The 26,800-nt window shown below is 39.8% G+C and overlaps 1 protein-coding gene across 1 annotated transcript in view; it reads left to right on the plus strand.

Annotated features, from left to right (window-relative positions):
- Nucleotides 1–26,800, plus strand: part of SNX25 (sorting nexin 25) — a 91,793-nt gene that overhangs the window by 52,950 nt on the left and 12,043 nt on the right. The window contains exons 8-13 of the mRNA XM_067297977.1: nt 8,758–8,889; nt 10,807–11,082; nt 15,246–15,401; nt 18,400–18,531; nt 24,239–24,379; nt 24,982–25,095. Of these exons, the coding sequence (XP_067154078.1) occupies nt 8,758–8,889; nt 10,807–11,082; nt 15,246–15,401; nt 18,400–18,531; nt 24,239–24,379; nt 24,982–25,095 (951 nt within the window). The remainder of the gene's footprint in view (nt 1–8,757; nt 8,890–10,806; nt 11,083–15,245; nt 15,402–18,399; nt 18,532–24,238; nt 24,380–24,981; nt 25,096–26,800) is intronic.

Consider the following 26,800-nt stretch of genomic DNA (forward strand, 5'->3'; position numbering starts at 1 on the left):
AGTTATCTTTGGTAAACTTTAGTAAGTTTAATAACTTGCGTAGTCTACTCTCTGTCCCCTTTGAGTAAAGCACACTAATTGATGTCTTCCAATTTGATATTGTCTTTTTCATGTAGGTAGAAGAAAAAGAAATTATCCCTTCATGCAGGGATCTTTAAGTTTCATTAAGTCATTATAATAATTATAACTTGGTGGCACATAAGAAAAAAAGTTCATGACAGAGAAATAGTTCTTACTATTTGTTTTGTTTCTCTAAGTATGCAAGAGAGTAATGCCCCATCCCCCCCTTGTCCTTAAAGCATGATTTCAGAAAGTGGTACGTCACAGATTGCACTGAGGCATTCCTGATCTGTTTCCAGAGGTCGAGTGTAGCAATCGGTACCGAGGTGAAAAGGACTGGAAAGGACAAAGAGAAGCATGTGGCAGAACCGCATGGGCCTCTGATGCCACTGAGTAGCCACCTTTCGGTTCCTACTGAGACATTATGTGCTTCCCAGGATAGATACAGGGTGACATAAGATTGTTCAGGAACAGGGTCAGGTAGTGAAGTTGCACCCGTTAGGAGCAGGGAAATGGGATTGGTAAGAAATTTAGTACAATTGTACATAAACCCAAAGAAATTCCTGTTGTTAATGTAACATGTTTTATGGCCCTCCAGATTGCTGATGGGAGCTTCTGACTTTGGATTATATCCTGCAAATATACCCTTGAGCAGCTCCATACTAAATTAATGGGACTGTTAATTGGGATAAAGACACCTCCTCGCACAGGCATTTGCAGTATTGGTGGTGAAAGCAGTGGGATCCAGAGCAGCCCTGCTTCTAAGCTTTTGAAGCATTGCCTTGAAGAAACCCTAGAATTCCCCCCCTTGCCCACGTTGGAGTAGAAAATAGGGAAATCGCTTCTCCGTTCTGTTGTTCCCAGCTCTCTGTGACCAAGAAAAAGGCTCAGAGAGGCTAGACTCGAGACAGAGGCCAAGCTGTTCTTTTCTGAGCACAAAAAAATGCCCAGAGCTTAGCTGTGGAAGGGAGACTTCCTGACTGTCGTTTCTTCTCATCCACCTCCTGTATTGTGGTCATTGCAATCTCAGACCTTTTTTAAAGGTAGTCAGTACTACTTTGGGTGGGACCCTTCCTACATGGGCAGTATTGATTGAATACTTAGGCTTTTCAAAGCAAAAGGGAAATGTTTCTTTGGAGTTTAGTAGATAAACTAATGTTGGTATGTCACTTCTGGTGACCCATAACTTTTTTTTTTCTTTTGATTGTGCCAGCTTTTCCATTAAGCTAGCACTTACCTGCAGAATAACTAGCTTGTATATAAGAAACTGGAAGTTTAATTTCACTAAAATGCGCAAAATAGATCAGGAACAGGCATTTACTGATGGTGTTTTGAATGACTATTTTATTTAAGTGTAGTACACAGCCTTAAATACGTTGACTTGGGGAATCTTTTTGTACTAATCGAACAGAGAATAAATCGACTAATGGCCTAAACTTGTGCTTTTGTTTCGTTTCTGCATCCTACAGAAAGCTTTCTCTTTCCTGCAGTTATGGGGGAATAACAGCATTGCCAGTAAATGTCCTTACTTTGCATGTTCTGATTATAGTTTAAATGTGGAAATTTATTATTTGGAGCTGTCCATGTTGTCCTATTACAGATTTAAGAAATTAAAAGGATCCTAATCAAAATCATTGTTATTTCTTTCACAGCAGAAGCTAATAATAAAACAGTGACAGTTTACTCTCTGCTCAATACATAAGTCACAGGATTTGTGTAGGTTTTGCACGTTTCATTTACTTCACTATCCTGAATCTGATTGCTCCAGGGAAATCCTGAATTTAAGACGTGTGAATTATAATCCAGTGTCTAAAAACAGACAGAAAAAAACTAGCAACTCTCTGAAACTGAATTTTGTCATTAGCTCTGATACTGATTGATACTCTACTCTGCATGTTAGATTTGCTTCCAGAGAAAATGCAGTTTGAATTAGTGTAATATATAAAGCATATCTTCTAATCTATTTATGGTCAATGCATTTTTAATCCTTTTTCCTAGAAATTGTACTTGCACAGTACTGCAGTAACTTCATTGAGTTCTCATTGTCTGTGTTTGTCAAGAAAATCATTTGTTTGATCTGTTGTGCTCTGCACAACAGCCACGTCACCGCATCTGTGAGATTCAATGTGTAGTGTCACAGCATCTCTGTAGTGGAGATGTTCAATGAATAGCTGGTGTTAAAGGGAGCTCTGGGGATCCAATCCCTGACTAGCTGTAAAATAGCAAGGAAATTTCCACCCAGAAACCATCTCAATTTGTTTTGAGGCACAGACAGTCTGTGTTCATGATCCTACTGACGAGGATCAAGTTGAAACTGCTGCAGAAGAACTTGCTTCCATCACAGTCCTCAGATGCTGATTTAACTGTTGACTGATTAGATTTTCAATCTGATTTTTGAGCTTCAGGTTGTCATGTCAGATTATATCAGGATATCTCATGATATAGAATTTGGGGGTATAAAGAAAGAGAACTTAAATCCATGCTCCCTTGTTGCCTGAAGATGGGGCATCTTATGACAGAAGTATATTCATGAGCAAGTGAGTGCGAAAGCAGGAATTTTCCCATTACTGAGGTGGAGAAAATAGCCAAGTGCTTCACATAAATACTTAGTATTTCTTGATAGTTAAAGAATCGTTGCATTTTGTTCAACTGATGCTGTATATGACAAAGGTACCCTTCTGATGACTTGCTTCTTTTATTTTTTTTAATAATACCTTACACTTTAATTTTAATGAGCATACAGGCAGAAAGTCTTCATTAGTGTTTTTTAACATGCAGCTCGGAAAGAGAAACATTTTTCTAGTATTATCTTCCACTTATTCCAGACCCTGGGCCATCTTCCCAGCAGAAAACTTCCATTACTGACCCAAATTCCATTCACCCTGCCCATGATCTGCAGTGCAGTTATCAGCTCTATTTTGGTTATTCTTTATAGGCCAAATGTAGTTGTAAGAAATGGGTCCGTTGCAAAGGATGATAGTACACTGCATCTGTGCCATATCCAGTGCCTATATGAGCCCTTCCAAATTAAGTAGCTGTTTTGTTTGTCTCACTGACTGGACAGTCGCACTGAGAGGACTGGACAATCTTCAGAGAGGTGCCAACCCCAGGTATCTCTGCTTTGTGGGGCTAGGAGCAAAACTATGCCTTTTGCCTGGCTGCAGCACCCTGCTGAAAAAAAAATCAAATGCCTTCCTCGTATTTGGCAGAGCCTTTGGGTAACTATGGTATAATAGTTACTTTACTGTCGGACTAGGGGATGGATGTAGTAACAGTAGAGCTGCTGTTTTTTCCCAGCTCTGAAGCTGTTCTAGAGTTAAAAGGACTTGAAGGGTTGCTGTTGAGGCTGATAGCTCCAAGATTGTAATTGCTCGCTGGTTATTAGATTTGAGGATGTACGTGTGCCCTAATGCATGCATATGTGCCAGTGCAGCTTCAAGCTATGTGCTCTAATCAGTGATGATACTGAGTCATAAAAGAACCTTTCAGTGAGGATTACAAAGTGCTACGGATTCCTGTTCTGCACATCAGAGAAGGAAGGACCCTCTGCAGCCCGCTGCCTGGACTGCAGCCGTCTGGCCGTAACTGATCACCTCAGGCCTAAAGAACTCTTTTGCCCTTTACTGTTAACATGGAAGTATTAATAATATATATTCTCCCACCCCAAACTCTTTTCCAACTATTCCAACCATGAGGAATGTTTGCCCTTTTTCTTCTTAATTCTTTGGCTTTTTATAATGTAATGAGACCTTGTAAAAAGCAGTAACTGCAGAGCATTCTGTCTCTTTATCTTCTGTTTTATTCTTCATGACAGAGTATGCTTGTTTGCAGAGAGCCAGTTTCTTAAAATTTCAGATATTGTTGGCTGTATTTTTCCCTAATTTTTCATGACCATAGAAATTATTATGCCAGCAGTGGAACAGGATACAAGAGATAACACTGCCCAGTGGATAGGGCCTGCTCCTCTGCATTCTGATTTCAGGTGCTGCACTGACTACCTTCATGGCTTGAGACAAGTGCCATCAACATCTTTATCTCATGTCCCTAGCTGTTAAAAAAAAAAAAAAAAAAAACAAGTCAGTCTTGCACTCCTGTTTGTAATCTGTGGATAAGAAACTTTATGTTCTGATAAAGTTAACTGTTTAGAAATAAAAATAGTTACTAAATATCTGTAGAAAGCAGGGTAGAAAATTCCAGTAGAAAAAAACCTGAAGATTGCTTGATTCCTTTTTTGCATATTTCATCTACAAAACAGAATGAAAAACAGCTGAGAAATGCTAAATTGCTTCTACACAGAATACTGTAATACACTGTGGGGCTTCACTGGGTATGATGGACTTCCAGAACTTTTCTTAGACTTGTATTTGAGTTTTCATTAGTATGTGTCCTGCTACAGGCAATGAAATGTTACTTAAGTTCCTTTAAATGAAGATTTGTCACTACCCAAAATTGTCAGTAACAGAATGGATAGAATGAGGGTACTCTTGAGTCCTAGTCAGCATTTATTTTCCTCACTGACATTTTGAATGCAATACTAGTCATGAAATTTAGCAGCTGGCTGAAAGTAACAGACTGATTTGTCTTAGTATTAGCTGCTTTGTGATGATCATGTGTAAAATGCTGAACTTGTGTGCTCACATGTAAGATGTCTGAATGGTTTCCTGTGACATTTTATTATGCCTCATATTTAAATAGTATTGTCAAGTAAGACTATATTTAAACATAACTGGTAAAAGACACATGTTCAAACATACTTTTCTGTCAGTTAATTTATTTTGTTAAAATAGTTTAGCAAGGTAGTAATTCTTTTACACAAACCTCTGAGGAATTAGGTCACTTTAAATACCATAGGATACCTGTGTAATGGGCTCTTTGCTAAGTAAGAGGGATTATTGCAGTGTGTTTCTCATGGCAGTAACACTTACCCACAGGTACTTTTGAGGGTGGGTGTTTGTTGCCTTGCTGGCAGCCTGTGTGGAGAGACCTTGGATAATGCAAGCATAGAGACCAAGGTGACCTCTCGCTCAAAAAGTGATGCCATGTGATTTGCATTGCGAGTGAAGCTTACAATAATTTATTAGCTGTACCATCATTTATAGAGCTGACAGTCCTCGTGAAGGTGAAGATCTCTGTTCGAGAGGCTGGAAGACCCTCTTCCCCTTGTGTTTTGAACCATTGTCCTCCTTGATAAAATGACTGATTAGAGAGTATGACAGTGCTCTGTAGCTAACCCACGGACTGACCTTTGAATTGTCATCCCTCTACTCTCCTCTTTGACAGTCTGATCACCTTTTCTGTAACAAGCCTTGTTTCAGCAAGCCTTTCTCTACATAATTGCATTGTTCAATGAGGATTTATAGAGTGAACTCTGAAAGATGGAAGTTTTTGTTTATATACCTGAATAGTTCTTAAGGTAAGAGCAAGCCAGTTCCAGGTGATGATGGTATGGTAAAGGATGAAGAGCAGGAATGGCACACAGCTGTAAGTGAGGAGCGCTGTGAAGATGAAAATGACCAGCTAAGACAAACACAATTTCCTTAAACCCTGCCCAAAATCTGGGGAAGCTGGTTCAGACAAAATGTAGTCGCTACAGTTCTTAAAGAACCTTATTTAGCTTGGTTTATTAAGGAAATGAGACTTGTCTCAGCAGTTGTGTACCTGCATGTGCATGCTGTTTCTCCTTGTACAGCTTGTGTCAAGCCACCATGTTTTTCTAAATGTGACTTAGTGGTAGGGTCTTACAGATATTAGGTTTATGAAAATTGGTGGTCTTTCTACAGAGAGAGTGGCTGATACCTGACTTGAAATGTATTATTATTATTAGGTACTGAAAAACTCTTTATTAGAGAGATTATTAATGCTTCAGCCACAGTTGGAATGCATGTCATGTTCAGTACTGAAATACCTGGCTATAAAACACAAAGCCACAGGAAACTAAGATTTATTAGCCCACTGCTCAAGGACCTACTTTTCTTTTCAAAGGAAGAGATGGGGGTTAGTGAGATGTGACACAAGAGACCATGGCCACTCCGATTTATTAGGATTCTTGATGATATGTGATGGAACTGAATGAGCTATGTGAAAACTGGTTCAGCTGAAAAGTTGGAGAGGAAGGGGGTGTTTGGTTTTGGTAGGATTTTTGAAATTTGGTCCTACTTTTTTCTTCCTAAAATGAAAATGAAGATTCTTCATTTTATTCAACATCTACATCTGTACATCTCTTCATTTTTTCAGGTGTTTTGTAGCTGTATCAAAGGCCTGGATTCACAAAAATGCCAGAGGAGGAGGAAGTGATAATGAGTTTTTAATCCAAGAGCTTAATGACTGCAGCATCTGCTTGGGTGTGGGAAGTCTGGCTTTCATTTCCTTTTCTGCCTGATTTAAACCCTCATCTCTCTCATCTCAGGAAGAGCCCCTAAGCACTATTATCATAGCCTATAGTCTTTCCTGGCTGTTTCTGATGGATGCTTTGCAATTTCTGTAAACAGACACTCATTTGAATGGGAGCTGGCAGCCAAATGCCCTAACTGCCAGGGTAAAGACCACACTCCCTCTTTCTCTGTGTCCTTGGGAATAGTTAAGATTTATCTCAGAAAGCTTTGTAGCCCATGGTGTGGAAACTGCTGGTGCTACTGTTTGTTTGGATCAAGCAGAGAATAGATCAGTCAGCTTGGAACTCGGCTCCTCTGCCTCACAGGAACATTGAAAGTTAAATTTTTGGCAATTGCATTTCATAAATGACTTTAAATGCCATCTTAGTGTTCTGCAATGTAGTCATACTTCCTGGAGGGAAAACACATGGAAACTTTTTGTATCTGGTAGGAGCATAGATGCATCTAACTTGTAAATTCTCACAACTTGTATTGTGGAAAAAGTTTTAAATTATTTTGAGGCAGAGTTTATACAACTACAAAAGGTCTGTGCAGCTGAATCTAGTGTGCGTGTTTTGGGGCTGCGTGGTGCTCTGTGGGTGCATCAGGTGACAAGGCGTCCTCTGTAAAAGGCTGAGAGACGCTAGAGAGGCTACGGCAAGAAGGCAGCCCATGCTTTAGACTTGGAGGCAAGGGGACTGAAACAGCTTCCGACAGCAGTGGCAGGGTAGTCAGTAAAAGTACTGTGTTCTCCTCCAAATACATGCATTACGTCAAAGAATAAAGCTGTCCCTTAATGCTGTCCTTCTGAACCAATGTGTAGGAGTACAACCTCTCTCACTGCCCTTGATCAGGTACTGAGTCTCAGTGCAGCTGGATGCTGTCCTGGAATAGTAAGTAAATTTTCAAGCTGACACTTCTTTTTTTTTTAATCCTGGCAGCAAAATATTTTTAATCTACATTCTGATTGATATAAAATACTACTTTATTCAATGTGGCCAATTAACTAAATTAAAAATGGGATCCTGACAATGTAGAAAAAGTAATTACACATGGGAGGTTGTTATTAGGTGGGTAGTTTCTGGGGTGATGTAGAAAAAAAGATTAAAAAATTTCCTGGTAGCAGAATATACAGATAGCATGTAAATGGAGGATGGTAAGTTATGGTAGAAATAATTTGGAGTAATTACACAAGTCATTTGAATCTGGTAGTAATATAAGTTTATTGGAGTTACATGAATTTTATTGCAATCATAAACAAGCCCTGGGCATCTTGGAACAAAGAATATAGTTGAATTTGAAAGAGATTCTTGTCACGGGGGGCATGTGGCAGAAGCTGAGCAGTCTAGCATGATACTTTTGCCAAGAAATCAGATGAGTTATTTGGGCTGGGCTGTGTCTGTTGCATATTTTAATGAGACTTCTCAGAGTACCGTTGATGAAAACAAATGTTTTACAGATAACGTGAGAAATTGGGGTCTGTGATCAGTGCATCAGCCCATTTAAAAGACAGTTTCAAAACTTGGAAGAAAAGTTTTTCTGATGCTTGTGACATGTCTGAAAGGGTTTCCACGCTAAATAGCAAATTTAGGAAAGCCAAATGAGCTGGAAAAAAAAATTAAAATTCATTTGAGAATTGGTGTTTGTTAATAATAGAACTATTCTTTATAGAAGAGTGTGAGAAATGGGCATTTTGGAGTTGCTCTGGGCGTTGTGAGGAGGAAAGGCTAACCAAGGAACGTCATGTTGACTCTGGGGAGGCCGAATTTTCCCATGCTCAGACCTCCCATTGGATTCAGAGTTGGATGTTGCTTTTGGATATGCAAACTGGAAAGCTGACCCCCCGCTTCTGAGAAGAAAGCACGTTGTTCCCCTTTGAATTAAAGGGTGTTGGCTTACATTTGCTTTTCTCCAAATATGTAGAACTGATTTTGTGAATTCTGAGTAGTAAAGAAACAGTGTAAGTCTTTGTGAGCAGGAGATAAGCAAAGTATGCATTGGCTGCCTTTTTCTGTGTGCAGGGTTGTTTTTTTTTGTTTGTTTGTTTGTTTTCCTTTGTGCATACAGTACCTTCTTTGGAAAACCACAAGAGGACATAAGCAAAATGTTTTCCCCTGCAGCAGTATATTTTGGTCACAAACATTTGGCTGAACTGCTTAAATACCTGAGGGCAGCTAGGGGGGAGAATGGAAGTTCTTGGGAAGTCACTTGGGAAATTTAATTCAGTTACCTTGGGTGACCTTAATCTGCACCAATGATGAATAGCTGCTGTTCAGTCCCCTATAGGTATTTTCTCAGATTTTACTCTTGTTCTTTCTTTCTCTAGATTCTTCAGTTTGAGGAAATTTTGGCTAACCCTTCATACCGAGAGCACTTCCGAATCTACATGGACAGGATGGACAAGAGGGCTTTGATCAGTCTTTGGGAATCTGTGGAGTATCTGAAGAATGCTAACAAGGTGGAATAAATTGCACATCATGTGGCTTGTCCATTAAATGGACTCTCTGCTTGCTCTGATCTTGGCATTAGGAAATGCTTCTGTATTTATGGTTTCGGAATACCAATAGCATAGAATGGGTACTAAGCACTTTAGTATTTTGACTTCTTTATGTCACTGCTTGGGGTTAATATGGCAATTTAAAAAAATTGTGGACTTTTTAATAGCATGATAGTGATAGTTTACTGGTGGTTTTTATAGCAACGTAACCTGTAAAAAGGATACTTAATAGGCAAAATTAGTGGAACTGTTTTTCCCCTCTGCTAAAGAAAAAATTTGCAGTGATATATTGGCCTTGTTTGGATCAGCTTATGTGAAACTTCCAATACATTACCATTTGATAGTCCATTCATACACTTCTCATCTTGCTGATTACAGGTAACCCATTCAATCCAAAACTGTGAAAATTAAAGATGTTTGTGTATGTATGTTTTTAAAGTCCCCTGAAAAGAGAGATTTTGCTTTAAAAGGCCCCTTCCTCTCCCTGTTCCACTGCAATATAAGCCACTAAATTTCACCAGTAGTGCTGCCCTACTGCTAGAGGGCAGAAACAGTACCATGCTGTAATATGTGCTAAACAAAATGGGAATGAGAGCCCTGAAATAAAGGTGGGAAATATCACTTAGAATTGCAGGCAGCATCCTGTAGCAATAGTCAGAGCTAATATGTTCAGGGCATGTTTGTTACTTGTGAGTACTGGGATGGCTTTTTCTGCGAAACTATTTTAAAATTCCAGGATTCACATTAGCATGAAATATGAATCACTATCAGTTATTTTTTTTTATTCACTGTCATTTTATTACTCTCCTATTTAAAAAGATTCTTTTCAATTGGGAAACACAAATAACATCATGTAACCTGAGTGGCAAATCATGAGTAGCGAACCATTGATGTGATCTGTAAGAATGACTAAAAACCAACTCAGGCTAAAAAATGTTCGTAAAAAGCATTTGGCAGGCACTGTGAAGAGAGTTGTATAAATCAGTTTTGATTTGCAAACTGCATGATTGGAAAAGGTGCTATGAAGCATTTTATGACCTCTCAGCTATGATTTCTCTCCTCATTTTTAAAGGAATATATATGGTGCATTTATTCAGGGCTTGCCATTCTATCATGTTGTGCTTATATTTCTCCATGAAACTTAAGGGTTGTCGGACACTACAGGGGCAGCTTTGATTCAGATAAGTAGTATCGCACAGCCACGTGGCTATGATTTTGTCACATAAGGCAGGCAAGCATGTTGTACTGTACTAAGGGAGTGACTAAAACCTCTTTAATTTTGCTCAGGAAGTTAGCACATAGTTTAGAAAGATCATGGGCTGTGCTGTGTTACTTCCTCTTTCTTTCCTGTTTATTAATGTAGAGTTCAGCCCTGTGCGCTCTTCTGTGCTCAGTGGAAATATGGGGCCTCATGTGCTGGTAGATGTCTCTTCTGGTAGTGTTTTTGGCCTCAGAAATTAATTAGAGTCTCACATAAAGTGAGAACTGGTCCGATCCAGGTCCCCGGCAGAAGACAGGGAAGCTGATACAGCTGAACTCTGAAATCTGAACTTAAAATGATGACCAGAATGCTGCTCTAGCGCTCATTGGTTTTCACTAGCTTTTGGAGCATATTTTTAAAAGCAATGGATGTGGAAGCTATGATGACTTTAGAGCACAGTTGTGTTGCTGCTTAACAAATGTCAAGATTTATCTTGTGCAATTGGCTGCTTTGCATAGGTGCACAGGCAGGGTGCTCACAGATGTGTTCTCATATGTCTGGGCATGAAATCAGCTTGATCAACCTTTATACACCGGATTCTGACTCATCCTGATAATTTTTAAAGCATTTTTATTATTCTCTTCTCTTCTCCCTCACTCTCCCTCCTTGCTTCCTAGGCTGAAATACCTCAACTGGTGAGTGAAATTTATCAGAATTTTTTTGTGGAAAGCAGAGAAATACCTGTGGAAAAATCACTTTATAAAGAAATACAGCAAAGTCTCGTGGGTAATAAAGGCATTGAAGTATTCTACAGAATTCAGGCAGATGTTTATGAAACTCTAAAGGACAGATACTACCCCTCATTCATTGTCAGTGATTTATATGAGAGATTGATCAAGCAGGAAGAAGAAGGAAGTTCTGTTCGACTAACACCTGAGGACAAAGATGAAGTGGTGAGTCACGTGTAATTTCTGTCACTGTTTTTTAAGGTGATCTGAAGATACTGGAATAAAGTGCTTAGAAGCATCTTTTGCCATTGAGCTTTAGGCTTCTTTTCTTTTCTTTTTTCCCTGATATATTTGTTAATATCATCATTTTTGCAATTTCATTGAATAGAGTTTATCACTACTGAATTTTCTCAGTTTGTCTAGAGAGCTGTAGTAGTGTGTCTTTCCTTAGACTCTAAGTACTTGCTGATAGAGAGAGGTGTTTTCCCAGTTCTGCTAACTGCAAAACTATTGATAAAACTACCCAGTCTCATCTGATAGTACCTGTGTTTTCAGAGTCACCTGTGCACTTTGTCATTACAAAACACAATTTGCATTCTTCAACCAAGGAAGAGTAAGTGTGGACATAAAATAGTCTGAATATTCGGGGGGTGGGGGGAGGGAGAAGGTTTCTTAAAGCACTGCGTAAGTGCAATATAATGATTGTGATGAATCTTAAAACTTTTTACAGTGTAGTTTTTGTTTTTATATCGCTTAGCAATGTGCTAAAGCTTAGCTTTATCTTGTGATCAGTAAGACAATATAGAAGTACCGAAATGTTTAACAGAGTATGATTCATGACAATTTTATATAAGTTATAATCTCTTCGAAACAATATAGTACAAAATGACTGACTACTTAAACTTTAAATTAGTTAAAATAGATATTTCAGATTTGCAAGCCTTTTGTATTCGATATCTTTCATTATGCTCCTGAATATCAGAGAACACAAAGCATACATCTTACAAACTGCTTTGCTTTTCAGTGAAGGAAACCTCAGTGACACCTCCGTAGGCTTCTGTCTAGAGCCTTGGTCCCTGTGCCCTGTGCATTTCCTAGGTACTAAAGTAGGTTTAAAAGTTGCGCAAAAGAGGAGAAAAAGTAACAGTCAAGAACTTATGTAACTTATGTCTGAAATGGAAAATGAAATAAAAAAAAAAGAGTCTTAGTGCTTTGTATTAATTTATTCAATAAATTAATAGACTGGAAGACAAAACTGATTAAAATGGCACTAGAACTGGAAATACTAAAACCAAGCGTTCAAAATGTCATAGGCAATAACCCAATGGCAGCATGCTCAGGGCAGGTTTTTCAAGCAGGTTCTCTAGACCAGTTGTGCTGGAGGAGCTCGTGTTACGTTTATCCGAGTGCTCTCGGACACTCGGCTAGGGAGCAGCTTTTGGCCGGGCTGCCGCTTCAGAGCAGTATTATCATCTTCATTTTACATGCCGACTTGCTCACTCCTGACCCAGCTATTCGTTGGAGGTGGTAGGTGTTTCAAAGCTTTGTTGTCCTGATGTTTGCAATCACCAGGACTTTCAGAAAACACTCTTGCTCTTTTTGCCCAGAACTAAGTATTTAAACATTGTGCTTTTGAATCTCCTCGTGCATTTCATACAGAATCTGACAGAGATAGCCATTTCTCCAAGAAAACTGGCACAACGCTGTAGGACTAGCTATCTTTTGTCAGATAACATTTATTTCATGCTTTCCTATAGCTGCTGAAAAATCAGATTTTTGACATCAGCATCATCTGTCCTTCTTTTGAATCCTTGAGTAAGTACATGCCAGATTAGAAAGCTACTTCTGCTGTGAAACCTGTAAAAATTAATATATTGCCAAATATGCTTTTATGAGGAAGAATCTTTACACTTTTTTTAACCACAAATTAATCATGAAGCTACATACACTGTTGGAGCATAATCTCCCTAGTAGAGTAGTCCTAATGGCTCTATGGCAAGCTTCAAGGGCTCTGAGATGAAAACAAAAGGTAATAAATTCTTTCTTCTGGAGCATCCGCTGGGTTTTCAAATGCTGGTGAAAATGCGCTGCTGGCTAATAGCCTTTCTGTATCATGTATAGGAAGCCACAACTGGGAAATCTGGTATTTCTGGAGGGCTCCATGTTAGCAGACACTAACAGTTTTTATTTTAGTTAGTTTTTTTGGTGGCCTACATCCACACTTGCCAGGCCACTGCAGGAGTTGCGTATGTTAATCTTCTGCAGGTTTCACTAGTAGAGCTGTCTAGGTGGGAGCCCATGAATGCCCTCGTGGAGGGGAGGGCAAAAGCACGAGCCCTGATTAAACACAAGAAAACCAAGTCAGGAGACATGAATCCAGGCGAGGCCAAGCTGTGCTGGTCCTGCCGCACATGGAGCTAGCTGTTTCTGCTTCCCTCTCATCCATCACCACTTTTCACTGCTTTGAGAAGTCATCTTTAAAAGGTCACAAGTAAAAGGGAAAATACAGAAGAAAACAGCGTCTGCTTTCAGCACTTTGAAGGAAATGAGCCTGGTGTTTCCAAAGTCCATAGCCTGTGTTCTATGGCACTGATAGAAATGGAAGTCATTATTACTCTGCTCTTCTTACCTGACCACAGCACATTTCAATCTCAGCTTTGAGTATTCTGGTAGTTTATTTGATAACTTGAATATGCGATAATTTATTATGTCAGAATTTTAGCATTTGATGATACACCCAGTGATTCAGCAGTATTTTCTGCTGTAAGTGTCTGAAATGTTAGTGATCTATAGAAATTGCGTCGCCTGCCTCTGGGAGTAGAGCATTGCTGCTTTGTAACTGCACGCAGTCCTTCAGTTACTGGAACCGAAGTTGACAGACAGTTCTTTCAGCTCTTCAGTATTGAAACTAGCATTTTTCCATTCTTTTTGACCTTTGTCCTTCCCAACAAGCATAAGTTTTTTGTTTTATGGTTGTGTTCAGTGGAGTTCTGAATAACATCCAGAGTTGTTAATCTTTATTATTGGTATTTCTGTACTATCAAGGGACCACAGCCAATTTTCTGTGAGCTAAGCTCTGTGCACGTGCTTGGAGGCAGTCTCTGACCTAAAGGGTTTACAGTCCATGCAGATTAGACAGGAGAAAGGACAGGGCATAGAGCTGATGTTATTTACTCAGCCACATAGCAGGCAAATGCAGAGCTGGGAAAGGATATGGGTTTCTTAGCCTAGGACTCCTGCCTCCTGCAGTACATTCACCTCCCTTGTGAGGACCAGACTGAGAAGGTTATTACTGTTACTGTATCCCTTCTCAGACATTTTTCCTAAGATGTAAAATACTGCAGAATTTACAGTGGGGTTGCATAGAATCTCCTCTAAAACTCATAGGATTTAGTAGAGACTGAGATTTCCTTCTGTTGGCTCTTTGTTAATTGTACAAAGATGCATCTCGTTTAGTGGAAATGTCATTAAATAACATAGAACTCTGTCCGTGGTTCATGAGATTAGATTCATAGAGTTTGCCATGGATAAATTAAAATATATTCAACCACAAGCAAACCTCAGAGATCTCTTTGAACATGGCAGCTTTAGAGATGGTAACATCATGATGCTGTGTTTGCTGGATCTCCAGTTCTTCATTCCCATTTGGGGAAGTACAGTAAAAAAGGGGAGGTTAAGGCAAATGCCAGAAGAAGTTAAACAGAAGGTCTCTTAAAGGTGTGAAGTTCTGTATTTCTTTGCATGCCTGTAGTACGCAAGATGCAATTTGTTTGAATGTATAGCAGAAAGTGATTTATGAATTCAGGGTAACGCATATGTGCTTTTAACCCTTTTTTTATTAACACTTTAAAAAGAGCAGTAAAATCTGTTTATGAAGAGGAAGGATTTGGTTTAGATTGATCTGAAGGCTGATGCATCTGTTTTGTGAGGGCTTGTGGGAGGCGGGACTGTTTGTTAAAACTGGGTTTTATTTTTTTCCCCTTCTCTTGTAATCTCCCAGCTCAGAGCTGCAGTATTTGCTTTTTATCTGGTTCTGAATATCAACCATGACTACTTAGCTGTTGTTTACTTTTAAAATAAACTTTGATTTTTACTCTCATTTTAACTAAAGTCTTAACTTGAAGGTCATTTTGCACAATTGGCAAGAGTTGTTACAGAGCTGTAGTGTAACTGAGAATGAGATTGTCTGCTTTTTAACTCTGTTTCATGTTGGAGCCGATGGTTGGAATAGCCATTAGAAGCTGTTATAATAATGAGCCTTTATACTTCGGTTTTTGTCTATATCAAGAATAAGCGTCCTTGCACATAAAACACATGTGGAGCAAACAAAACAAATTTCTTTTTTTGCACTAATGATACAATCACTTACTCCCATCCTGTATTTCTAGAGCCAAGGTTGTGAAGAAGCTACTGAAGAATGCAGCGCAAGAATTAATGAGCAGGCCAGTTACGCTGTAAATAAACTTCGCCAGCTAAATGACAAGCTTGAGTATAAGAAACAGGCTCTAAATTCCATATGTAATTCACCAAAACCTGACAAAAAGGTAGTACCTTTGTTTTCATTCAGTGTTTATTTTATGTGTTTGTGTCGTATCCAGTCATCTCAGGCCCTTTCTGGACAGGTCAAATTCTATTTCAATCAGCCTGCTGTCTAAAGAGGAATCAGAGCTAGCTGATAACTTGTTTTTTTTGTTTGTTTTTTTTATCCTGTTTTTTGAAGCTACTGCCACTGAAATTGCAAATATTATTTGTACTGCTTTGTTCCCCGGCTGTCTCGCTGCCTTGTAGGTGACAGGCAGTATTTCTTCCTTGCCTCCCTGCTTGCCTGTGCCTAGCGTGCCTGGGGCAGCGGCTCCGCCGCGCGGGTCCCCTCGCAGCCGCTGCCGCCGCCGCCGCCGCCAGGCGCGCTGCCGCCCCGGGGCGCGCTCCTTGCCTTCCCGCCCTCTGCCGGCTCGCAGGCCGCCTCGTCCCCACCGTCCTGCTCGGCGCGCTTAAATACAGGCAAAAGATCTCTCTGAGAGTGGCTGGCTGCCTTTGTAAGGAGCTAAGAGAAAGCTGCAGGGCAGTCTTGAATCAGACTGCAAAAATCCTGAGGGATGTGAAACTTTGGTTTTCTGGCCTTGGACCAGAAATGCATCCTTTTTTCTCATTACAGAGTGCATCATTAGGCTATCTAAGAACACGTTCCGGCAGAAGGGATTTGGATTTGGCTCGGGCAGGCTTGTTCGCCGTGCTCCTGAGCACTGTTCAGATACAGCTGGGTCAAGCTTTTTGGGCGTTGTGAGACTGTTTGCAAATGGTGGAAAGCTGGTGAGACAAAGAGGCAGCCGGGGCATCTCCCTCGGGTGGCATCCTGCAAGCGAGGGTAAAGATGCACTTGAGCATTAGTGCCCTGCTGGGGATCTGGGTTCTTTGTGCACACTCGCCTTCGTTCAGCGTTAGTGCGAAGGCGCTGGCCTGTGAGTAGGAGTAGGCGCCCCGCTCCTGCGCCGTTCACTTCATTTCTCTCTGTGGAGTATAAAGAGCAGCCAAGAGGACGTGAAAGGATGACAAGCCGCCTCGGGCAGTGCCCTCTTGCGTACAAAGCCCCCTGCCGTACGAGACAGCTTGATCTTCTCTGGGGACACGCCGGAGGGGGGCCGCTTCCAGCATGCGCGTGTCCGGCGCGCGAGCGCAGAGGTTGCCTCCTGCGGGGCCCCAACTGCAGTCTGGTGTCGTCTTGTGTGGCGCTGCGAACACGCAGGGGCTGCATCCTTCCTGGGGTTTCTTCTTGCCATCCTCGGCAGCAAGGCGAAACCTCAACGTTTCCCACCCAGAGCACTTTCTAGTGCTTGCTAAACCTTATTTTCAAACCACATAGTGTAATATAATTATTGAAATGAAATGTGACTAGATTGAACTAAAAAATGCTTCCACCTCTCCTAGAAATTATGTGGAAGATGGAGGGATTTTATGTTAACTTGTTTAGATCTTCCAGTGAATCTGTACCAGCAGTGAACATAAAACTTTCTTTAACAAGTTTAGAGCTAGGCTTTAAGTTAAAATTTGCACTACAGGCAAAAAGAATTACAAGTGCTAAGTAAGTACAGAGCAAAAGTGTGCATGCTTGTGTATGTGAGAGTTAGGCTATACCATTTGTTTCTGTAGCGTTACAGCTTTAGATTTTTTTCTCTGATATCAAAAATACTACTAAACACTTATATTCACACTTATATTCATACTTATATTCACACGGATATAGCACTTCCATGTTCCCTTCTATTCTTGAGAAATAGTAAGTTTTTATACTCTGATTATATCCTCTCTCTCTATATTCCCTACCTAAGTTTTTTGGGGGAAAAGTCATACCTCTTCTAGAGTAGTGTTATGCCCCATATATTTTTGCTCCTAAAATATTTTTTGTCTTCAAAAAATGCCTACGTCTTTGAAGCAGAATAATAAAATGCAGCCAGCAGTGCTATAAAGCTTCAGTATTTGTTTTATAAACATAACAGCTGTTTACTTATGATGAAACCTTGCAAGTTCTTTTGTATTTATTCATTGCACTCTGTTCCTGTATGCTCATTATAGGAATCAGAGTAAGCTGACTGCAAAGCAATCTGTATGTAAGCAGTAATAAAAAAAAAAAAAAAAAAATCTATTCTGAGTTTAGATATATGCTAGAAGGTGTTAGAGAGCTGTCATGTAGATAATCTTTCATCTTACATGAGACAGAAATCCCTCCAAAATTACTGTAGCTCTTTAAAAGCTTCTACCAGGATGTACCATTACAACAAAGACTCATAGATTTGACTGTGAGATATACCATATTTTTTAAAAGTATCAGTTTCTTTCACTGTGTTTCTAATGATACATTTTATGTACGCTTCCGCATTCTCTTGTTGCATTGTTTTCTGGTAGTATGCGTGTTTACCTGCTTTTTTGCTGATGCTATAGGATGCACCATTTCTCCTTCATGAGAGTATGACTGTAAGCTATGTCTTAATTAGAACTACTTATTCAATGTGTGCTTTCCACGGAAATAAATCCTCCCCTTTCCAAAGCTATAATGAATTTAAATGGTAGCTTGCTGAGAGATTGTTAACAGAGTTAAGTTCCAAGAAATGAGATCTGTTACCAGGTTCTTCAGTCACATCACATATCTCTGAAAGGGGAAAAAAAAAGTAAGGCATTACTGAAGGTAATGCCTTCAGTAATTGGCATTTCAAGTTTATATAAAACACATAATATATATGCATAATACTTAATCCTATCTAAAATACATTTTTTTTCCCTGAAGCATGATAGTAGCATGTCTTTCTAACTTGTTTTTTATTTTAATATTGCAGGCGGATGTTTAATTTTATTGTATATTCTAGAAGTTTATAAAGACAGCATAAATTCTCTTACTTTTTTCCAACTGTTCTCCTTTCTCATTCTTCTTTTGAACTAGTTTTGTTCTCACTCTTTTTTTCCCCTTTCTCAATATTGTCCTCAAAGACACCAGTAGGCATGTTACAAGCTTTTTCTTACCAATTGTAACTGATAAATTTTCCTCTGCAGATTGTTTCCAAGCTGAAGGATGAAATTACTTTGATGGAGAGAGAGCACAGTGACCTTCAGCTGCACATTGCAAGAACGGACTGGTGGTGTGAGAATCTGGGCATGTGGAAAGCCTTCATTGTCTCAGGCGAGGTATGTTTTTTCCCAGGTTTTTATCTTCTGGGTCGGTTCAAACTTCCAATGTGAAAAGAAAAATAAAAATCCATATATACTTGCCATATACCTTTGTGTACACTGTGTATACTTTTGCGTTTACCTGAGGAAAAAAATTAACCTCTTCCAAATCTCTCTCTTTCCTCCAGTCTCTGCTATAACACATATACCAAAGTTCTACTTCTCAGACTCCGTTGTTAGAGTTACAGAAAATACCTGTATATGCCTGAAGAGATTTTGACATTGGATATAGCACTGTGCTCTCTGGGGGACATTATTTTTCCTCAGTGAGCACAGTCAGAGCAGTGTCTTGTTATATTATGGTGCTATCATACTTGGCACAGTTGTCTGTCTGGTGTGCCTGGAAGATGCAGTATTTGTGCCTGCTGTGGTTTTTATTACGATATTCAATGGCAGTGTAGTTTCAAGGGATTGGATTGGAATACCCAGATTTTGAGGAAAGTGCTTTAAATTTGTGAGTAAGTCACAGAGCAAGTTGGGTTGGTTTTTTTTTGGTTTTGTTTTGTTCTTCGGTTTGGGCGTAGGCAAACAATTGTAGAATGAGTGTGTTGTGGACGGTACAACCTGTGCATTTGCTTGTTGACCAAAAAATAAAATAAAGTCATGGTATTTGTTGATAGGATGATAAGAATTCCTCATAAAGGCAACATAGTGCAGTACCTGTCAAAACTGGCAGTTGAGAGATTATATATAAATGCCAGACTTCAATGCCTGAGTTTGAAAAGGATTCATAAATCCTCCTGTTTGTCTTATTCTTCTATATAGAAGTTTGTTTTATATTAAATGGAGAAGTACTCTGAACATTACGAATACTTGTGTACGTTAAAGGTACATGTCAGTGATAAAATCCATCCCATGTTGTAATGTTGTTGCCCAGCTGGAAACAAAAAAGTTGGAGCCTAATGGAGACAACTATCAACAGTACTAGTAGTGTCTCCTTGTATCTCAGAGCTTCCTATTAACAACCGTCCAGAAAGGAACCCGACAGATGCTTGTGTTACGTAGCGACTGCAGGTTCGCACCGTACATAAGTAGTCTTGATGACTCTACCACTTCAAAGAATCAAAGGCTAATAGTATCTCTAATGGGTTGTCTTCCTGTGCTATTAAGAAAATGTTCTTTAAAGTAAATATAAGCAGTTTGCTTGAGGTAATTCTCCTTGGAGGGTGTGTGGGGGTGTCTTCTGAGTTTATTTGGTTATTGTTTGAACTTCTCCAAACTAGTGATAACTCTCTCAAAAATAACAGTTTAAAGCAGTCAAGCTCTTAAGTTGTCTTTAAAAATTCTACATTACTTTAAAAAGTCTGGTTTTTAAAATAGCAAGACCATCTGCGGCAAGACTGCAGAACAACAGCTTTCTGATAAGGGTCGCAATACAGCCCTTGCTTTGTTATTAAATGGGTAGGTGGTTCTGGCTAGTGCCCTGCTAAATGACAGGGAGGTTGGGAGACAATTCTAATGTGTGATCATTTACTGTCTTAACTGCAATTTTTAAGAAATACTGGCTCAGATAATTAAATGTAGGCTTGTATTAATTATGCTGTTTGCAGCTCTGTGCTTCAAGGGGTAGGTTGGAGAAAACACTAATGGTGCAATTTTCCCTGTAAATTAATTGCTCAGGAATGATCTGGCTGCAGTGGATCAGTTCAAGGGGCATTAAGTAGGTGACTTTTTTTTTTTTAATCTGCAAAATGCATTGTTGCTAATACTAGCTTTTAGCCTGTCTATTTACAGAGGGGAAAATTTGGCGGCTCTATGTGGGTTTTTTGTTTTTGTTTTGTTTTTTTGCAGAGAAGCTTAGTAAAAGTAAATGTTGCTATAGAATTGGAGCTGAAAGAGTAATGGCCTATCATTGTCCTTTTAAACTGATTTATTAAATCAGTTAGTAGGTAATTCATAAAATCCGCACTTACTCATGACTTGGGAAAAACATGCGGTGTCCCAAATGTAGTTTGTGCTGTGTCTTAGCTTACATCTTTCAGTCTTTAAAGTTTTGATTTATCTAACTGAATGTAGCTGGGGTGGGGGGGAATCCATGTAAATGGATAATAATAATTAATACATTAATACATAAATAATTAATACAACACCTATAGGTGTTGTGTGGTAACTGACTTTTCTGATAAACTGTCTTTGGAGACGTAAATGTTTTGGCTGATTTGCAGAGCCTGGAAGAAAGGCTGTAGGAACATACAGCTTGAAGGAGACTTGTGCTAACGCTTCGTGTAATTCTGTGCATGATTTCCCCACAACTGTTATACCTCCCTCAGTACTAGCAGGTATAAAATTTAGGGCTGCTTATGCTAGCTGAGAACTTGCTCTTCCTGCTCTAATGTTTTTGGTCTTTGCATCACTGCATATTTTAGACATTTTGTCTCCTCTGTCTGAAAGAAGTCGTCTCAGTTCCAGAGCATAACTTTTTTTTTAATCGATTTCATAGGAATGGAGCTCGTGGATTTGAATAGGGTGGGGAAGAAAGCCTGTCTTACTCATTTAAGTATATCAAAATTTAGGATGTGTGTGCTAAGTGAGAGTTCAGCAAGTTAACTTCCTGCGAACTGAGAAGAACAGAGGTGTGCCAGGTACACCACCTGTATTCAAAAGGGAATTGAAGCCGCAGCCTGGTTAGCCGCTGTCTTGCTGCTTCGCAGCTGGGGTGGGTGGTTTCAGAGAGCTGCTCTGCCTGAAAGATGCTTCTGGTGAGTCATGCAGCTCTTCACCAGCATGAGGACAAGGCTAGTTTTTGTTAATATTTAATCATTCCTGATGGATATCTACACCAGCCTTTAGTGCCTCTAACGGAGGTGATTCAACAGCTCTCCTTGGCAGCTGGTTACTTTACTGAACTATTATTACAGTTTTTGGTAATGTTTAGTTTGCATTTTCCTTACTGTAGCTAATAGCTATTGCTTCCCCTGGAAAGTATTTCATGGTAATTGTGTCCTGTTTGGTTTTACAGTGCTCCGTTGTATGTTTCTAGTTGTGAGCATCTCTTTTTTGGTAGGAAGTGCCCACCTCTGCTGCATCCCGTGTAGTTTTTACTGGTGTATGGAGCCATTTGAACATCCTCATTCATATCTCCATGCTACCCACTTTGGGGTGCTGCTTTGTGCCTTCTAGCGAGTAGATATAAATCTTTGCCTTTTGTGGACTAGGTATCTGTGGCACACTGGTAGACCATAAATTCTAAAATAATTAGTCCTTGCACTGTCTTGAGGCTATGAAGTTCCTGCAAATGCAAAGAAAAAGCCTGAAACCACCTAGGGTACTTGATGCCTGAATCTTTGTCACATAAGTAAGTGTGTAACCTGAAAGGAAAGGGCCTGAGAAAGGGCCGAGGATGAGAATTGTGGAAATCTAATATTAAGGGCTAATTCTGAGAGCTCTTACCAGTGCTGTGAAAGGATCAGGGCAGAGACCCTCACAGGATCTTCAAGCTTGTAAAGCAAAATTCAAAATAACATTAAAGCAAAGCCAGAGAGTACCAAATTCTATTTCTCTGGTATGCTTTTTCAGTTTCTACTAAAAAAAAAAAAAAAAAAAAAAAGAAAGTCCGCATACTTGACCTCATCATCCCTTAGATTCTTGCATACACACAGAGCCCACTAAAAGGTGTACCACATTAAGGGACTGCCTTGAGACCTGCTGTAATTAATTGTTTTCATTAATGACCAGAGCACAAATGTTAAGTTTGCACTAATGAAGAATTAAGGCTGGAAGACAGTACCAATATGGAAGAGGGTTAGGATGGTGCTCAGGAAGAACGAGATTGATTGTGTATGTGTTTTTTGTTTTTTCTGGATTTTTTTGGGAATATTCCTCAAGGTCACAAAGACAGAATAACTAACGTAACAGGTAAGGACAGTTTCCAAAGCGTTGACCATCTCTCGACAGTTACAGTTTAGGTGTTCCTGCACACATGCAAGTCTGTGCCTTGTGGAAAAATATGTAATGCAGAATAGTAAGTATGACTTAAAGCAGCATTTTCAACTCTGATCTCCCAGTTTCAAAAATTACTGCAAAAAATATGTTTGCAAGTCACCTACAGACACAAATCCAAACTTGCTTGGGGGTAAAGAGGGTAGTGACTTTCCCAGAAGTTCCCAATCCCTCTGTGCCAGGTCCCTCTGACCTGCATTTTGGAGGCTTCTGTTCAACATCTCTTTTTGCAGCAGTCTGGCAGGGGAAGGGGAAGGGCAGTTCCCCAAATGGCTGTGCTTGAAACCAGGCATATTTTCAGAAGCTCAGACTGGTGCTTTGTATTCTGGATGCTGCTGCAGCTCTGGGAAGAGTACATTGCAGGGAGCAGTCTCCTTGTGCAGCTGGGCAACTGTGAAATGTGAAGACATTTTAATTGTATATCTTTCACAATTATGGTGTAGCAACTCTTCAAGTTATCTGTCACTAGCTTTAAGTGCTGTCAGACTTTTATAAACTCATAAGATGTGTCATCATTAGGAATTTTTAAGTTTCTTCTTTCCCTAATTGGATTAGGCAAATCTCCTTTAAAAATTGTCTGAAAAGCTTAAAAAATTACTTCCCTTAAAATGATAGAGTGAGAGAGGTACACTGCAATTACCTTTCTGTTATTTGCACTTATATTAAAACAAGCATTTGGGATTTTGGTTTGGCTTTCAGTTTTAGTTCTCCATGGATGTAGTCAATGTCACCTCCACAAAAAGACTGAAAATGTGCCTTTTGAAACAGCATACTATCCTAACAGAGAAATGAGGTTTAAAGATCTGGATGCTGTTTTAAAAGGTTATTATCTTTAGGATACTTCTGTGTGAGAACTAGACAGAAACAAAATTAATAAGGAAAAAAAGCTATGTATTTTATGTGTTTGTCTTACTTGCCTTTCATAATCTATTTAGTAGTCTCCTTAAAATAAGTAAATAAATAAAAACCTGTTACCATTAGGACATAAGTATGAAATTGTTGGTATGAAATTAAGAAATAAAGTGGTCTCACTGCTGCTGACTTTCTGTTGTCTCAATAAAATCATTTGAGTTCTCTTTGCCATAGTTCTCCCTTTTGCAAAATGCGGTTAATCACTCATACTTCCTCTGGCTATTAGGTGTCTTAATTCATTCTTACCTTAATTCTTAAGGTCGTGAGACACTTGGAAACAGTGGGGGATGCCATGTGTTGGGTGTGTGCAGAGCAGGCTCAAACCCCAATGACAGAGAAGCAGCTCCCGGGCAGCCCCAGCTCCCACAGCGGGACGGCCCCTGGGAAAGCAGAGTAGGAATAAAGGGAGAACAGGCAAGAAAATGCAGAGGAGAGGAGAGCTAAAGTATTGACAAGCAATTGGAAAGGTATGTGATAAGTACATTGAAGACTGAAATAACACAATACAGCTGTTTGAAGAAGACCTGTCAAAGAGAAGTGATTGCTGATGGACAGTATTGCAAAGCTGTTGGTAAAATGTAATAGTGGTTAATTGGAGAACTGATTCAGGACTGACACAGCCTTGTGGGTGAAGTTTAGTCCCTTAAGGGTATTGCTCTACGTGTAGCCATCAAACTGCAACAAAAAGCATGGGACAATGACAAAGACTGAATTTGTACACTGGTCATCTGGCAGCCCAAATGTTCTGCTCTTTGCTTTCAAAGTAATAGACCTTCTCTGTTTCTTTTTTTTTTTTTTTTTTTTTTTTGGCAAGGTTTTAGAAGAGAATGGAGAACAAGTGCCCTCTTACTCTGTCATGGTGAGTTTACAAGAAGCTGGTGGAGCTGAAACTAAGAACTGGACTGTTCCCAGGAAGCTCAGTGAGTTTCAGAGTCTACACCGGAAACTCAGTGAGGTATGAATCTCTGTTGGGGAGGGGGAGGCAGAAAATGTAAAGTGCTAAAATATGTCAATATAATATTTGGAAAGGAAAAAAAAACACCTGAAGGACAAATAAAAAGTTATTATTACCAGCTTTTAGACCAGCGGTTTGGTTTTTACCATTTTAGAGTTGGCTTTCTGTCCACATATTTCTGGCCTCTGCCAAATGGTTATAAAATCTAGTGAATAGCTTTTTTTTTTTTTTTTTTTGCTTACTAATAGATGTTTTAGTGAACTGATCCAGTGTCTAAATCGTGTACACTCAGTACTGCCACGTGTGCTTGTTTTAAATACTAGATTTTGTCTCTGGCTTCAGGGGACATGTCAAAAACGACAGGTCTCTCGGAAAGAGAGGGTTTCCTTTTAGATTGTAGTAACCTTTCTGTCTGAAAAAGAATAGAATGATGGTGTTCTGAAGGGAGAGGTTTTAGATGTGTAAGCCCATAGTGGGTAAGGGAAGGTGTTTGTCAAGGTGCTGAGAGGGGTGTGGAAAGGTGAAGAGAGTACAAAGGAGTCCTTTCATTTTCATTTTGGACTGAAACCACTGCTAAGCAAGCTGTTCTTTCTCCTACACAGTGTTTTCCACCATTAAAGAAAGTTCAGTTGCCTTCCCTCAGCAAGCTGCCCTTCAAATCTGTAGATCAGAAATTCATGGAGAAGTCCAAGAACCAGCTTAATAACTTTCTGCAGGTAAGAAAAAAAAAAGATTGTGGAATAATAATAAAAGTACTCTAAGTTAAAAAATAAACTGTAGGTTCACCTTTTTTGTGCCAACAGGATTTGAAGTCCTCAATTGTTTTCGCTGCATACAATGTTTCACACTCAATCCTAAGACTCTGTGTATCTCATCCCACTTCTATAGCCACTGTTTGGAGAATCCTGGTGCACTTATGCTCCTCTTCTTCTTCTTCCCATTTGTAAATGATTGGTCCTTCCATAACATTTTTTGCAAGCGTCTGTTTCTGAACAGCCGCTCTGCCTTTTTTCTCTCTGTGGGATCCTGGTGGGTAGTCGTGGGCCATTCCTCCCACCCCCTTTTTCTAAGTAGCCCTGATGTGTCATTTACCACAGGGTGCTCTTCAGGGTGTCTTTGTGCAGCTGTAGGTCAGGTCCATGAGGCTGAGCAGAGAGAGAAGTGCATATATAGAGAAGTGGGGTGGTAGTTTCCAGTAGGCTGAGGATACCTGAGGATACCTGACAGTGTGTTTCTGCTTTGCCTCATTTGAGGAATATTAGTGTCTCAGCTTGTGTTTAGACTGGAGTAGAAGCAAGAGTGTGCTGGCTGAAGTTGAGTAAGAAGACTGAGGTGATGGTAGCGAGTTGGGAAGCAACTGCTGGAGATGAATACTCACCTCTTGTCTGAAAGATTATGGTCACTACCAATTACAAGGATATACTACTTAGAAGTGAGTGCAGAATGCCAGTAACTGTGGGATGATTGTGTACTAGGAGCGACCTTGTGTTTTTACTGTGTGCTGTACTTGGAGGGGAGACCTCTTTCTTCGGGATATAGCTCTTGTTGAGGCTGGAGGAGATGGTAGCAGCTTGTTCATGAAATTGAACTCTCTGTCAGGTAAGACCACATGGCACGCATATTCCAGGGTCTCTGTTAGGAGCTAGTCTGTCAGGGAGGATTGAAAGCCTCGACTTGCTTCAGATGGTTCATCTGAGACACAGCTTGTCCCTGTCACGTTTTAGCTACGGTCTGCAGAGACTCTTGGAAGGTCTTTGGTGGGGAGGGGGTCAGTAGCCCCTGAGCATGTTCCTTCTTGGCCCCATGCAGTCCAGATTTGCTGTGTGACCAGGGAGCTTGAGTGGCTCTCTGCAGAGAGCTGAATCTGTGCCTCCTGCAGGCTGAAGGGAAAAGTGGCTTGCCTCCTGCCTGGCTGGGTGACTGCAAACTAGGCTAATACTGCTGAGACTTGTGTAAATTTAATTGAATGTATTGTGTGATTACTGTTTTTAGGGCACCTAGAGCCTCAGGGGGACAGCTTCATTATTTAATTTCTTTAAAATAAAAGATACTCTTAGGAGCAAGTGTAATTTTGCTTCTGGAGATGAGTTAGTCTTTGGTAACACCTACAACTTATAAATGCAGTATTTGTTTTTCTTTATTGTAGGTAGCCTGTATTCAATGTGGCTGCTTTTTAAAATGGTTTACTTAAATTACATGTACATTGGTGGATTCAGGCATTTAGTGGATAGGAGGCCACTGGAGATTAGAAAAGTTACAATTAAGAAAAAAGTAGTTGAAAATATTCATCAGTATGAAAAGCATTGTGTTAGACCCTAGAGAGCTTTTATTCTTTTGTTAGGGGCTATAGTATAGCCAAACATGGTTATAAAGAAGTCAGGAATATTTCTCTCGGGTAAAATAATTGCTCATCTAGAATCT

This window comes from Apteryx mantelli, chromosome 5 (assembly GCF_036417845.1).
Source record: "Apteryx mantelli isolate bAptMan1 chromosome 5, bAptMan1.hap1, whole genome shotgun sequence".
Classification (NCBI taxonomy): domain Eukaryota; kingdom Metazoa; phylum Chordata; class Aves; order Apterygiformes; family Apterygidae; genus Apteryx; species Apteryx mantelli.